At 45.5% G+C, this 15,951-nt stretch overlaps 1 protein-coding gene across 1 annotated transcript in view; it reads left to right on the top strand.

The window, feature by feature from the left end:
* The first annotated feature begins 4,021 nt into the window (after positions 1–4,021).
* The window catches only part of ATP6V0E1 (ATPase H+ transporting V0 subunit e1), a 19,301-nt gene continuing 7,371 nt past the window's right edge, over positions 4,022–15,951 (top strand). Inside the window, exons 1-2 of the mRNA XM_063928067.1 lie at positions 4,022–4,243; positions 7,261–7,308. Coding sequence (XP_063784137.1) covers positions 4,062–4,243; positions 7,261–7,308 — 230 coding nt within the window. The 5' untranslated portion in view covers positions 4,022–4,061. The remainder of the gene's footprint in view (positions 4,244–7,260; positions 7,309–15,951) is intronic.

Genomic DNA, 15,951 nt, shown 5'->3' with positions numbered 1-15,951 from the left:
TGAAGAAGTCATATGTGACGAAACGCGTTGGGTTCCCTGCACTGACCCCCTGCCTATTTTTTAAGCTAAGTCTTATCTCCTACCTTATATTTATATATTTTTTTATCTGTTGAAAATTTGTTACTTTTATCTATTAAGTTTTATATCTTATTAAATTTGAATATTTTTATATATATATTTTTTGGCTGATAAATCTAAGGATTTTTTAATAATATACATTTTTTAAACAACACAGGTCGCCGGTACCCCTATCCCCCACTTCTTCCACAATTTTTAGCATTGCTCCACCAGCGTTGCATTTTTAGGGGGTGGCAGACACCTTTAAAAAGGTTATGTGTGTTTTTTAAATGTTTTTAAAGATTTTCTCTTTTTAAAATATTTTAACGTAGTTTTGGAATCTATCCCACAAGTGGCGCTGTATATATATTTTTTCTATGTACTAGTTCGACATTACTTTTTTTGGGGTCGTTGACTTCGTAAAGTGACCGGGAACCTGAATTAGTGCACAGAGTCCCCTCGCATGGCTCGTTAGTTTGGGCAAGGTTACAGTTCCCAATTGTAGTCCGCGTGGAATTTTTTTTTAAAAAGCCATGTCGACCTAGTTATCATGTCGACCCAATGTATGTCGACCTAACTCATGTCGATCTTATGACCGCCATCCGAGTTCAACAGCTGGGGCCACGCGCGCTCAGCACAAGGGGTACTCAGCACAACATTTCAAATATAAGGATTGCTATATACTGACCCGGAGAGTATTGTGCATTAAGTGTCGGCCCCTCCTCTGTGCCTGACTAGGAGGTGCGGCTAAGGTGGGGTACATGGCTGGGCTTTAACAGTGTGGTGGTGGAGAGGAGAACAGTAGTCCTTCCGCTGAACCGGTCCCTCATTCTTCAGAGAGCAGGAAGCAACAGCACCTGCCGGAATCATCCATGTAAGCAGGGCCGGCCTGAGCTTAATTTTTTTGGTAAGTGAATGTAGATATTGGCGCCCCTTAATGGGACAAACTTTGTAATGGGACAGAGCCACAATGCTGTAGGTGTCTTGGTTGCCATACAAGTAGGATGAGAAACAGTTTTTCCCTTCTGTAATTGTTGGTTTGAATTCTTAACATTCTGTTTTATATATCACTGGAGTATAGATGTACTGCATTGTAATTTTGCTGATTCATTTTTTAATGTTTTAGTGACTGTAAAGCTATTTGTATTGTATTGTACTGAGATGCCTATCTCCTTTTCTAACTGGGCCATGGACCCCTTTGTGTTCACCTCCACTATGGCCCTCATGGCAGTAACGTCGTCCTTGGTGATGGTGGACACAGGTTGGCCACAGTGCTCATCTTCCAGGGACCGTCTCCCATGCCGAAATTCTCAAACCACTCAAACACAGTGGTCCAGGGCAGTATTTTCTCTCCAAAAGCAGCTTTTGTCGCAGGCCACCCTTGTAGTTGTAGAAGATCCTGGTTCTGTTGAGCGCCATAACGAGTTTGTGAAGGAAGTGAACATGCGGACTTCTTCGGTGTGCAGTGCTGCTTATATACGGTGCTTTGCCCTGACATTTCACAAGAACTTTACTCAGAAATTACAGTTCACAACCTCTTGGATTGTGTCTACTTTACCTATGCACTGCTCCGGAAACTTACTGCACACACCCCATTATGTAGCCCGTTCTCGTGTCAGTACAAGCAGATATCTTTATATTTGCGCTCAAATCATTAGTGCCGAAATAACAATTATGGTATACAGGGAGGCTCTATAGTAACATTGTGAACAGCATTAAATACGAAATACACGTGGGTGAGGCCACGGGGAGAAACTAGTAGAAAATATTAATAAAACAGAGGTCCTTATGATAGGACCTCGACATCAAAGGACAAGACTGCAGCATAGCAAACCAACTGGACTGATGCTTGGGCACAGAATTACAAAACACTGATCATGTGTGGAATCTTAGCGTTGTCCTGGATGGTGGCTTGACACTTAAACATCAAATATTAGCCACAATCAAATCCTCATTCTTATATGAGGATTTAGGCACAGGAGATGGTCTCTGGAAGATGAGGAGCCCAGTTGGAGGTGCGCTGCCACAGCAGTTACTACTTGAGGAAGCTTAGTCAAGTAGATGGTGGCTGTTTTTGTGGCCAAGACTGATCATGTTGCTACCGTACTATTTCTGCAGCAATTCAGTCACTGGGAACTGGTGCGTCATCCAATGCCTGATGCAAATGCTGGAAGCCATTTCCAAGCGCTGCCTAAGAACTCGTGTTCAATGCACCTGCCCACACATGTCCAGGAAAGTGGTGGATTTTCTGGACTTGGAACGCATCTAGGAGCTTGGTCATCCGCCATATAGTCCAAAACTGGCAACATGTGACTTAAAGGGGCGAAGGTAGCCAAAGATGGCCCCCGCATCCAGATAAGGGGGAGGGACGCAAGGCAGCTCATGGGGGCAATGGAGGGAACCCCCCAGGCAGGGGGGGATGGGGGGGGGGGGGGTAGCAGCCAGCACACCGGTCCCCCTTTTAGCACCTGGCTGATCATAACGCCCAGTGAGGGTTAGAGGATTTAATTGCAGGGGAGTGGGCAGCAGGAGGTTTATATGCTGGGAGCCGGGGGGCTGAGTGCATTCACCCCCCAGCAAGGACAAGACGCCCGCCCACCCAGCCCGGTGAGTTAAAAAGGTACTGGTGTCTAAGCGGTCACAGGCGGCAGCCAGGAGGTGTGAAGAATTATGTAACGATGTTGGATATTGCTTGTCATTGTTTTATATATAATTATAAAAAAAGTAAAAAATTAAATAAATGGAAAAAAAAAGAAGAAAAAGAAACATTTGTGATTTTTCAAGTTCATGTTCTTACATTGCTGTATAGGTTGTTGAGGAGGATGTTATTGTCACAGTTGGTCGGCGGGGAGGGAGCGATGCACAAGGCATGAAAGTAGGGGATTTACAGAATGCCTCGCATATTCACCAATAGGTGGCCGCACGCCTGGTTCCAGCATTAATACAGCAGGTACCATACGGGTTGCGCGCCAAGGTATGGTGCTGTGCGGATGGTAGCTGGTCCCAAAATGGTAGGGGGCGTGGTCCCGTAACCACATGGTGGGGTCGGGCACGCCCCGGGTAGTACCAAATTGTAGGAGGCGGGCCGCATACCCACGAAGGCGGGCGGCCACGCCTCAGGTGGTACAACGTTGCGTGAGCATGGCGCACCGTTCCCCTTGCTTTTCATGTCCTGCAGTTTGTTTTGGTTGTGATTATGTATTTAATCAATAAAGCTGTGACCTTTTGATTTGCCCAAGAAACGAAGTTGTCTTGTCTCAGTTATTGGTTGACCAAAAAGAGGTGCCGGCATGTTGCCCTCTCCCTCCTTATTAGTGTTCCCACAAATTAAACACAGGATGCATGTGATTGGTTTTCAGTCACCGGAAACTGCAGTGGAGACCTTCATACTGCATGTAGAAGATAGAACTGCTTTGGACTGGGCCATCTTCTTCCCCAAGTGGTTTGAGAACATGCAACATATCAAAGACTCCTCTGGCGAATACTTTGGAAAAATGTAATGTTCACTTTGTAAATATACTTTTTGTGCATCCGGAATCTTATTGCACACCCCTTGTACAGAATGCTAATGCATACTGTATATTGCAAATGCTGGCTGCCTATGCAATAAAATAAAGGTGAGACTCCCTGTAACTGAGCTGACAGGTACAAATGCATGCATTAATAATCAGCAGTAGACTTCTCATCTACTCTCCGGCACCCAGGACGACGCGATGCATCTGCAGCCAGGGGGAGGGACAGTGCCTGGCGGCTGCTCCTCTGCATACTACAACCTCTGAAGCGGCCCGGGCACAGCACAGGACACGGCACAGGGAATTCCTTTCACTTGCTACTATTATTAGAGTTGGGCGGAGTCTGTGCCAACATGGGGATTGTCGCAACGTTAATACCGGTGAAGGGATCATATGCTGGGGGCGTGGTTAGTGCAGAGACTCCTCCCATCAAGTAAACGTACAGCGGGCGCTGGGAGAGGAGCAGTCATGTGACGAGGCACATGTAGTCACATGACTGTGATAGTTGTCTTCCCTGCTGTTGAGTTTATCACAGTAGTTGCAGACAGTTCCGTGTACAGTGCCGGCATCATGGCCTACCCCGGGCTGCTCATCCCGATCATCGTCATGACCGTCTTCTGGGGTATTGTGGGCGCTGTGCTGCCGTGGTTCATCCCCAAGGGACCCAACCGAGGGTGAGTGTGCTGTGGAAGCTGGTGTTACCGTCATGTGGGCGCAGGGTGATTAGTGAGTGTGGCTGCAGCCCAGGGCTCTGCTAGTCTGCTGGCACCAGGCATGGTCACAGTAATTTTTCAACCCAGCCCTCATCTCCTCAATCTTCATACATGCTCATACATTCATTACCAGTTTATTCTGCAGAACACTTGTCTAACATTACCATGGCTGCAAATACATGAATAGAATATATGCTGTAACAATATTACACTTTCTTGCAGTGTATCTGTACAGAGGTTTTATTTATATTATAATGATGTTATAAATCTGTGTTACTGAAAACTGGTATACATTATATTATAGTAATATATCTGTAAGGCTCTGCAACGCTGTACAGGGTATACGTGATGGGTGTGGCATGGGGGGTTGAAAGTGTCTAGGTTGACAGTAACTAGGTTGACAGGGTCTGTAGGTCGACGGGTCAAAAACTCGAGTTTTTTAATGGGGGTTTTTTGGTGTTGTTTTCCCCGTAAAGTGACCAGGAACCCCACTTAGTACACTGTGTCCCCTCACATGGTTCGCTTCGTTCGCCATGCTTCGGGCAAGGTGCCTCGCTGCTCTCGGCACAAGTTACTATTCCCAATTGTAGTCCGCGTGATTTGTTAAGTATGAAAAAGTTCAAAAAAAGAAATTTTTTTTGAAAAACTCATGTCGACCTAGAGACCCTATTGACCTAGTTATAATCGACCAATAGTGGTCGACCTAGACACTGTCGACCTAGAGACCGTATACCTACATGATGTATCTGCTATGAGACACATTATTTTGCCCATTCGCGTATGTGTGATGTTAATAGTTTGTTTATTTTATTTCTGGAACAATGTAATGTTAAATAGATAATTTCCATAATCCCATTTCATCTGACTGTCTTTCTTTATTACTATTTAATGATTACGTTGCTGGTTGGGAGCTGTTATTTGACCTTCATGTGACTTGCGTGTTTAGTAACTTCTGCTTTTCTGCCTGACGTTTCATTCTAGCACATACCCGATGACTTTGGCAGTGGCGCACACACACTTTTTCCTCACTGCCATAGACAGACTAGATCTGCTCTAGCCTTATTTAATAAACTGACCTAACTGGCGATTTGCAGCTTGTGTTTGCAGACAAGAGCTAAATTGCAGCAAAGCTTATTTGGTAAACATTAAAACTGTGTATCACCCTCTATCACATAGACACACAGAGCTAAGTAGTATGTCTGGAGATTGCTAGCCACTGTGCTTAAGGCAGAGGTTCCCAAACTGTGTGTCGTGGCTCCCTGGGGTGCCTCGGGACACTTGCAGGGGTGCCCCGGGTTGGTGATCCAGGACCAATTCAAATTAATCATGGTCAATATAATAGGCAAAACCAGTGCTGGTGGCTGCCAGTCATAAAATATGTGGCCAAACAGAAGCAAATCTTGTCCCTCACCACACAACTGACCCTAAGGATGACATATAAATGCGATCTACTTAATGTAATATTTCTTTCTAAATTTCTCAATAAGAAATTTTTGGCCTAGGGGTGCCGTGAAAAAAATTCTGATATTCTAGGGCGCCGTGATTCAAAAAAGTTTGGAAGCCACTGGCTTAAGGGGATTATTTATCAAGTCATTTTAGCTGTATATCCCTTTAAACACCTGTTTTGGGGGGCAACGGCTAATATTTAGGATCCCCCTAATGTATGAAGGAGGTACCACAGCAGATATCGCATATCTGCCACGGTCTTTTCATTTCCAACAGCACCTTTAGGTTGTTGTAGCCTATGGGCTACAGATTTCCAAAATTACTGGTAGACCGTTCCTCAGGAAGCTTCCTCGGCAATGGCTGCCATACATGTTCTGCGCACGTGGCAGACCGCACGTGCGCAGAACACCCCCAGCTCCTGGAGTAGAAGTGAAATGATGGCTTTTGTTATTTCACTTCTTTCCCCGTCACCAGATCCCCTGTTCCTGCATGTGATTTTCAGTACATTCAGGCAAATGTTAATTTCTTATTATTGGGTCTAAAACCTGGTAATTAGGAAATATGTTTCTAATTGTTAATTATATCTTCATCACAAGGAAAATAAGTCTGGTCAAATAGATGGGTCTGGTATAGCAAGTCCACATTGTGAATGTCTGTCAACACTACAGTAGCATAGCTTAGTATACCAGGCAGATAATAGTGTTTCATACACATGGTCCTTATGACGGCCACAGTATTAAATTGCAGACACAACGGAACAGTCTTGATTAAATAAAGATCTCTGATCTTACAAGCTTTAATGTAAAACATATTGCATCCCTTCACTGGAGTAGAATTGGCAGCTGGCATTTCTATGTAATGCAATATGATTATATAGTATTAGCTGTCACATTCACATTATGGTATCAGGGCGTGATTCAGAGACGTAAGTAAATTCAAGAGTTTATGTACACCTCCGAAGTTTGTGGGACTGCGCGTGTGCAGTACCCGTACTGTGCATGTGGGCGGAGCTGGGCAGCGTTTCCTGGAAACGGGTGAGTTGGCCCTGTTTTTTTTCTGAGAGTGGCGAAGCCAGTGTCTGCGTCTTCTGATGCAGATTTACTGGCAAAGCAAGCAAACATTGCAAGTCTCGCCACCGTTGGTTGCCATGGTGATCCGATGCAGCTTTTCGGCATTGAGATACTGGCAGAAGGCATCTATTTCCTTCCGACGCCTTCTGCAGATATAAGCATGTGTTATATACATTGTGAGAGGAATCTACAAGACATACGCTGTATACAATTCTGCTAGGGTATTCATTTATCGCTGTCTATAACTGGAGATGTTTGTCAGTTTAATGGATGCATGCTGATTGCACATTTTCAAAGTTTTAATGTAAAATATAGAAATCTATTCTACTTTGTATCCAAATGTGATGGTTTTTATTGTTCATTTGCGAAATAAACCAATAAGAAATGGTAAAGAGCATCCCTATTTCCTGTGATCACACAGAAGTACAGTGTTCTGTTCTTACAGTCTTGTTTCTGTTACAGGGTGATTAATACCATGTTGGTGACGTGTGCCGTCTGCTGCTATTTGTTGTGAGTATAAACAGCCCCTCTCTGCGCTAGTATGCACTCACTGTCCTGCGCTCTCTATTCTGACACATTTATCTGCATGACAAACGTTCTTACAGATCATCATTCTAGGGATAAACGTGATTTCTGGCTATTGTATACAGCTCCTAGCAGTAAGGCATAGTTTAACTGAAAACAAGCCAGGTGACTATTAACATTTCACATAGCTCCCTTCATACATTATGCAGCACTTCATAGGGGTTGTTGTAATCATTCAAATCTGTCCCTGCTTACAGTCTAACTTCCTTACTACATAAACGCACAATAAGGATATTTTCCTAATAATTTCAGGACAATGAACATATCAGCATACCTCCTGACTGTCCTGATTTTAGTGGGACAGTCCCGTTCTTTGGGCACTGTCCATTTGTCCCAACCGAAGGCCGCAGGGGGGGGGGGGGGGAGAGAGTTGGGAAGTCTCCTGTCACCATTGCTCTCTGCTTGCGCATGCAGGTACGGCATTTCCCGCAAAGCCATGCCCCTTAACTACTGAGAACGCACCTACGATGCAGGCAAATGTCTGGCTTACAGACCAGATAAAGTTAGGAGGTATGTTCTCTAAGGGAGGAAACCAGAGCGACCAAAGGAGAGTTATGCAAACATACGTAAAACATACAAACTGTACTCTGATATGGTTGGAATGGGACCCCAGTGCTGTGACGCAGCGATGCTGACCACTTTGCTACTTTCTCATCATGAGCTGAATTTTTCTACTAATACATTTGTCCTACCTATTTATATTTCTCAAAAAGACAGCAGTACTTGTTCTCACTTCTGAATATATAATATAGATTAGTTTTTGTTGTCTTGTCTGACACCTTGTGAGGGTTTTAGTTTTGTAGGGTTAAATGGGATTATATCATACAGTAACAATAGTCTGTATAAAGATGGGGAAAAAACCCTTTGTGTAGTCCTTTGACACTGTTTTGATTGCACAACTTCTGTTTTTTATTTGTTTATATATATTTTTTTTCTTGCAAGTACCTGTACTATGCCAAGTGAAAACAAACCTACATTAACAGTGCATTGACATCTAATCCAGAGATTCTGCTTGAGTTTGTTTGTTGTATAGAAAAGAAAAATACAGTGGCGGTATTCAGTCAGCATGTTGGTGATCGCATTGTCGACATACTATGTTTCATGTCAACACCAGAACGTCGACAGTTATGGTGACATGGTAACTATGTCTATGTTTACTATGTCTGACATAGTTTAGGGGCAGAATGCTGATCAATAAGTGGGGCATATTTACATTTTGAAGGGCAAAGTTTTAGACGTGACATATACTGTAGCTACAGTAGCACTAGTGATACGTCTCATCTAAAACATTATTCACCAAGTTGTAAATATGCCCTCACTGATCAGCACCCTGCCCCTGGAGTGACACTATTGACATAACCAATAATAAAATTGTTGACATTACCATTAAGGTACGGCTGGGTTAGGTTTAGGCTTTAGCGCTACTTTTAGGGATACCTTAGAAATGCATTGTTGACGATATGACTGTGTTGACACTTCATGATGGACGCCATGGTCAATGTCGGCGTAATATACCAAAACCACATCTGCCGTTGCATTTTGAAAATTCACATTACAATATTGCAAATATGTTTTCTAAGGTGGGTTGTAGGTTTCACTGATGTAGTGAGGTTGAAAAAGAAACGCAACAAGATAATCAAGGTCAACCTTTATCTAAAGGTTACAGTGGCCATATTGTGTGTGTGTGTGTGTGTGTGTGTGTGTGTGTGATCACAGCCAGCCAGTGATGGCAGTTGCTGATTGTATTTTCTGCTGGGATTAATTAGGATGGAATGAATTTAAAGCATTCAAAAATGTTAGCGTAATGTGTTGTGGCCCAGCCCAGCCAGCAACCCTGAAAAAACAACCTTACAGTGAGGTGCTTGTGTCTGTTCTGCTGACGAAGCCTAGTTTCCATTTAAATGGACATTAACATCAAACATTTGTCATTGCTTAATTGTGCCTACCATAGGGAATATATATGCTAGCTAGTCAGTCCTCAAATGCCCCTTGCAGTCCTGGTTTTAAGGATATCCTTGCTTGACCAAGGTGACATAATTAGTACCTCAGTTATTTTGATTGTCACTTGTGCTCCAGCATGGATATCCATAAAACCTAGTCTGTAGTTACTTTGAGGACATTTGGGTAACGGCGTGCTAGATATAGTCTCCAAAAAGGGGTAACGAAACTATGAGCATACTTTTGTTACTTCTTTGCCTGCCCGACCATATTACATTGCTTTAATAACTACTTTAGTCAAATGGAAAGGGAAAATAAATATAGTAATTTTAATGTTTTACAGCACTGTAATATAATTGTATTTTGAAACTAAAGTGTAATAATAGTGTACCATAGTCCCTGTTAGGATATGACTTAGAACGGAGTGTTTCTACAGCAAGGCACAAAATCTTGTAGACTATCCTACGGTGCTGTTCTTAGCCAGTGACAAGTAGTAAGAGGACACATTATTATGACCAACTTCCATTCCACATGCTGTTACTGATGGTGCAGGCTAACGCCTTGCTTATACAGTATCTGGCTTTTTCTGACCTGCTCCTGCTAGAGACTATGAAAACATGACCTTCATTCAAAACTACTGGTTTCAACCTGTTGCATGACCCAATGTTCTTATTTATAGTGTACACAGACCATGTCATACCCCGTGCCTCAGGGTTTGAGGTGTGACTTTATCTCATTTCTAACATGAAGGGGGGAATTCAAATGTTTGATAAGTCGGTTCGGTGTCTGTTTTTTCCTGTCTATTAGATAGGAAAAAGCAGTCACCCAACTGACTTTTCAAACAATTGAATCTCCCCCATTGAATGACGTGAATGGAAAGAATACCAACGTTTTCTGTGCCTATGATGATAACTAATATCTAAACAAAATTACAGGAAGGCGGTCACCAGAAAGTTAATGTTTGCCAAATTTATTAAGCAACTGTTTTGCACTGTGCACCACAATTAACCGTAAGGCATCAATATAAAAAAAAGCAATTCAGAATGTAATGGCATCAAACAAGAATTTAGTTCAGTATTGTTCTGTGACCCTAATCCTCTTTTAGTTTTAAAAAGAGACCATAAGCATCTACAGAAGGGGCTTGCTGCACTCGCCAAAGGTTCTGTTCCCACTCTGTGGTTGTCGTGGACACCCATGAGTGGGAATAGCCCCTGTTTGCCGGCATTGTAAGCAGTCAGGATTCTGGCTTCGGCATCCTTACAACCAGGATAGCACCTACATCCCTCTACAGATGTTTGTGAATTAAACTGATGTGTCCCATCATATCTCAAGCATGGTTATCCTTAAAATCTGGACTGTAATGGTGAAGATTGGGAAATATATACTGTATATGAGAGGGAGAGAGCTATAGAAACTGTGTTTTTCTTACGTCCTAGAGGATGCTGGGGACTCCGTAAGGACCATGGGGTATAGACGGGCTCCGCAGGAGACATGGGCACTCTAAAGACTTTAGATGGGTGTGCACTGGCTCCTCCCTCTATGCCCCTCCTCCAGACCCCAGTTAGATCCTGTGTCCAGAGGAGACTGGGTGCACTGCAGGGGAGCTCTCCTGAGTTTCTCTGAAAAATACTTTTGTTAGGTTTTTTATTTTCAGGGAGCGCTGCTGTCAACAGGCTCCCTGCATCGTGGGACTGAGGGGAGAGAAGCAAACCTACTTAAATGCTAGGCTCTGCTTCTTTGGTTACTGGACACCATTAGCTCCAGAGTGTCGGAACGCAGGTCTCACCCTCGCCGTTTGCCCCGGAGCCACGCCGTCGTCCTCCTCACAGAGCCGGAAGATAGAAGCCGGGTGGGTATTAAGAAGAAAGAAGACGTCAAAGGCGGCAGAAGACTTCAGATCTTTACTGAGGTAACGCGCAGCGGTAACGCTGTGCGCCATTGCTTCCACACATACACACACAGCGGGCACTGTAAGGGTGCAGGGCGCAGTGGGGGCGCCCTGGGCAGCAATATTATCCTCAGGGGACACTGGCGTATTGATTAGATACTGTGGAGGCGGTATATTAATAAAACCCCCGCCAGTATAAATAATTTGAGCGGGACCGAAGCCTGCCGCTGAGGGGGCGGAGCTTGATCCTCCAGCACTAACCAGCGCTATTTTCTCCACAGCACACTGTAGAGAAGCTGGCTCCCCGGACTCTCCCCTGCTGAACACGGTTACAGAGGGCAAAAAGGAGGGGGGGGGGCACATTTAATTGGCGCAGTGAGTGTAATTAGATATATTTATATAAAAGCGCTGTACTAACTGGGATTTTATTCCTGTGTCCGGTAGCGCTGGGTGTGTGCTGGCATACTCTCCCCTCTGTCTCTCCAAAGGGCCTTATTGGGGGACTGTCTCCATATAGATATATCCCTGAGTGTGTGGGGGTGTCGGTACGTGTGTCGGCATGTCTGAAGCGGAAGGCTCATCTAAGGAGGAGGTGGAGCAGATGATTGTGGTGTCTCCGTCGGCAACGCCGACACCTGATTGGTTGGATATGTGGAATGTTTTAAATGCAAATGTGTCTTTATTACATAAGAGATTGGACAAAGCAGAGTCCAGGGATAAAACAGGGAGTCAATCCATGGCTTTGACTGTGTCACAGGGCCCTTCAGGGTCTCGGAAACGTCCACTGTCCCAAATATCAGACACTGATACCGAAACGGATTCTGACTCCAGTGTCAACTACGATGATGCGAGGTTACACCCAAGGGTGGCCAAAAGTATTAATTATATGATTATTGCAATAAAAGATGTTTTGCATATCACAGATGACCCCTCTGTCCCTGACACGAGGGTATGCATGTTTAAGGAAAAGAAACCTGAGGTAACCTTTCCCCCATCTCATGAGCTGAATGAGTTATTTGAAAAAACTTGGGAAACTCCAGACAAGAAACTGCAGATTCCCAAGAGAATTCTTATGGCGTATCCTTTCCTGGCACAGGACAGGTTACGGTGGGAATCCTCACCCAAGGTGGACAAGGCTTTAACGCGCTTGTCCAAAATGGTGGCGCTACAGTCTCCTGACACGGCAGCCCTCAAAGATCCTGCTGATCGCAGACAGGAGACTACCTTAAAATCAATTTATACACATACAGGTGCCTTGCTCAGACCGGCAATAGTGTCGGCTTGGGTTTGTAGCGCTGTGGCAGCTTGGGCAGATACCTTGTCAGCGGACATTGATACCCTAGATAGGGATACCATTTTATTGACCTTAGGTCACATTGAAGACGCTCAGAGAGACGTTGGGCTGCTAGGTTCGAGAGCCAACGACATGGCGATTTCTGCTAGGCGAGCCCTGTGGACCCGCCAATGGACGGGTGATGCCGACTCAAAGAGAGATATGGAAGTTTTGCCTTACAAGGGTGAGGTTTTATTTGGGGAAGGTCTCGCGGACCTGGTTTCCACTGCTACCGCGGGTAAATCTCTACTTTTTTTCCTTTTGTTCCCCCCACAGCAAAAGAAAACACCACAATATCAGATGCAGTCCTTTCGGTCGCATAAGTCTAGAAGAGGTCGGGGCTCTTCCTTCCTCGCCAGAGGTAAGGGTAGAGGGAAAAGAATGCCTGCTACGGCTAGTTCCCAGGAGCAGAAGTCCTCCCCGGCTTCTACTAAATCCACCTCATGATGCTGGGGCTCCACTGAGGGAGTCCGCGCCGGTGGGGGCACGTCTTTGACTCTTCAACCACGTCTGGGTTCAGGCAGACGTGGATCCTTGGGCAATGGATATTGTATCCCAAGGCTACAAGCTGGAATTCGAAGACGTGCCTCCTCACCGGTTTTAAAAATCGGCTTTACCAGCTTCATTCCCAGAAAGGGAGATGGTTTTAGCTGCAATTCAAAAACTGTGTCAACAACAAGTGGTTGTCGAGGTTCCCCTAGTTCAACAGGGGAAGGGGTACTATTCAACCCTATTTGGGTCTCGAAACCGGATGGCTCGATCAGACCCACTCTAAATTTAAAATCCCTAAACCTATACTTGAGAAAGTTCAAATTCAAGATGGAATCGCTCCGGGCAGTGATCTCCAGCCTGGAAGGGGGGGATTTTATGGTGTCACTAGACATAAAGGATGCATACCTTCATGTCCCCATATATCCCCCCTCATCAGGCGTACCTGAGATTCGCTGCACAGGACAGTCATTACGGCCCCGAGGATTTTTACCAAGGTACTGGCGGAAATGATGGTGCTCCTGCGCAGACAAGGAGTCACAATTATCCCGTACTTGGACGATCTCCTGATAAAAGCGAGATCGAGAGATCAATTGCAGAAAAGCGTGTCGCTCTCCCTGAGTGCTGCAGCAACATGGCTGGATTCTAAATCTACCAAAGTCACAGTTGATTCCAACGACTCGGCTATCTTTCCTAGGCATGATTCTGGACACGGAAAAGTAGAGGGTTTTTCTCCCATTGGAAAAATCCCAGGAACTCCAGAACATGGTCAGAGACCTGTTGAAACCGAAAAGAGTGTCAGTCCATCAATGCACTCGAGTACTGGGAAAAATGGTGGCGGCCTACGAGGCCATCCCCTTCGGCAGGTTCCATACGAGGACGTTTCAGTGGGACCTTCTGGAAAAGTGGTCGGGGTCCCATCTACAAATACATCGGAAAATAAGCCTGTCCCCCAGGGCCAGGGTGTCTCTCCTGTGGTGGCTGCAGAGTGCTCACCTTCTCGAGGGTCGCAGGTTCGGCATTCAAGACTGGGTTCTGGTGACCACGGACGCGAGCCTCCGAGGATGGGGAGCAGTCACACAAGGAAGAAATTTTCAGGGACTATGGTCAAGCCAGGAGGCTTGTCTACACATCAACGTACTGGAATTGAGGGCCATATACAACGGCCTACAACAAGTGGAGAATATTCTTCGCGACCTACCGGTTCTGATTCAATCGGACAACGTCACGGCTGTGGCCCATGTAAACCGCCAAGGTGGGACAAGGAGCAGAGTGGCAATGGCGGAAGCCACCAGGATTCTTCGCTGGGCGGAAAATCACGTAAACGTTCTGTCAGCGGTCTTCATTCCGGAAGTGGACAACTGGGAAGCAGACTTCCTCAGCAGACACGATCTCCATCCAGAAGTGGGGACTTCATCAGGAAGTTTTTGCAGAGATAACAAGTCAGTGGGGACTCCCACAAATAGACATGATGGCGTCACGCCTCAACAAGAAGCTTCGGAGGTATTGTGCCAGGTCAAGGGACCCTCAGGCAGTAGCGGTGGACGCCCTGGTGACACCATGGGTGTTTCAGTCGGTCTATGTGTTCCCTCCTCTTCCGCTCATCTCAAAAATACTGAGAATCATAAGACGAAAAAGAGTGCAGACAATACTCATTGTTCCGGATTGGCCGCGAAGGGCCTGGTATTCAGATCTTCAGGAAATGCTCACAGAAGATCCGTGGCCTCTTCCTCTCAGAGAAGACCTATTGCAGCAGGGACCCTGCATGTTCCAAGACTTACCGCGGTTACGTTTGACAGCATGGCGGTTGAACACAAAGTCCTAGCGGGAAAAGGTATTCCGGAGGAAGTCATCCCTACTCTGATTAAGGCTAGGAAGGAGGTAACGGCGAAACATTATCACCATATCAGGAGGAAGTATGTATCTTGGTGTGAAGCCAAGAATGCTCCTACGGAAGATTTCCATCTGGGCCGTTATCTCCACTTTCTACAGACAGGAGTGGATATGGGCCTAAAGTTAGGCTCCATTAAGGTACAGATTTCGGCCCTATCCATTTTCTTTCAGAAGGAATTGGCTTCTCTCCCAGAAGTCCAGACTTTTGTAAAGGGAGTGCTGCACATCCAGCCTCTTTTTGTGCCCCCAGTGGCACCATGGGACCTTAACGTGGTGTTAAAGTTCCTAAAATCTCACTGGTTTGAGCCTCTTCAAATGGTGGATTTAAAATTTCTCACTTGGAAGGTGGTCATGTTGTTGGCCTTGGCATCTGCACGGCGGGTGTCCGAATTGGCGGCTTTGTCTCACAAGAGCCCCTATCTGATTTTCCATGTGGATAGAGCAGAATTAAGGACTTGTCCTCAATTTTTGCCTAAGGTGGTTTCATCTTTTCATATGAACCAACCTATCGTGGTGCCTGTGGCTACGGGTGACTTGGAGGATTCCAGGTCCCTTGATGTAGTCAGGGCCTTAAAAATGTATGTTGCCAGGACGGCTCGGGTTAGGAAAACAGAGGCACTGTTTGTCCTGTATGCAGCCAACAAGCTTGGCGCTCCTGCTTCTAAACAGACTGTTGCTCACTGGATCTGTAACACGATTCAGCAGGCTCATTCTACGGCTGTATTGCCGTTACCAAATTCGGTAAAGGCCCATTCCACTAGGAAGGTGGGCTCTTCTTGGGCGGCTGCCCGAGGCGTCTCGGCATTACAGCTTTGCCGAGCAACGACTTGGTCGGGTTCAAACACTTGCTAAATTCTACAAGTTTGATACCTTGGCTGAGGAGGACCTCCTGTTTGCTCAATCGGTGCTGCAGAGTCATCCGCACTCTCCCGCCCAGTCTGGAGCTTTGGTATAATTCCCATGGTCCTTACGGAGTCCCCAGCATCCTCTAGGACGTAAGAGAAAATAAGATTTTAAACCTACCGGT

The sequence above is a fragment of the Pseudophryne corroboree genome, chromosome 6 (genome assembly GCF_028390025.1).
Source record: "Pseudophryne corroboree isolate aPseCor3 chromosome 6, aPseCor3.hap2, whole genome shotgun sequence".
Taxonomy (NCBI): domain Eukaryota; kingdom Metazoa; phylum Chordata; class Amphibia; order Anura; family Myobatrachidae; genus Pseudophryne; species Pseudophryne corroboree.
Note: the sequence above shows the minus strand (reverse complement) of the source record. Positions and strands in the feature narration are given on the sequence as shown.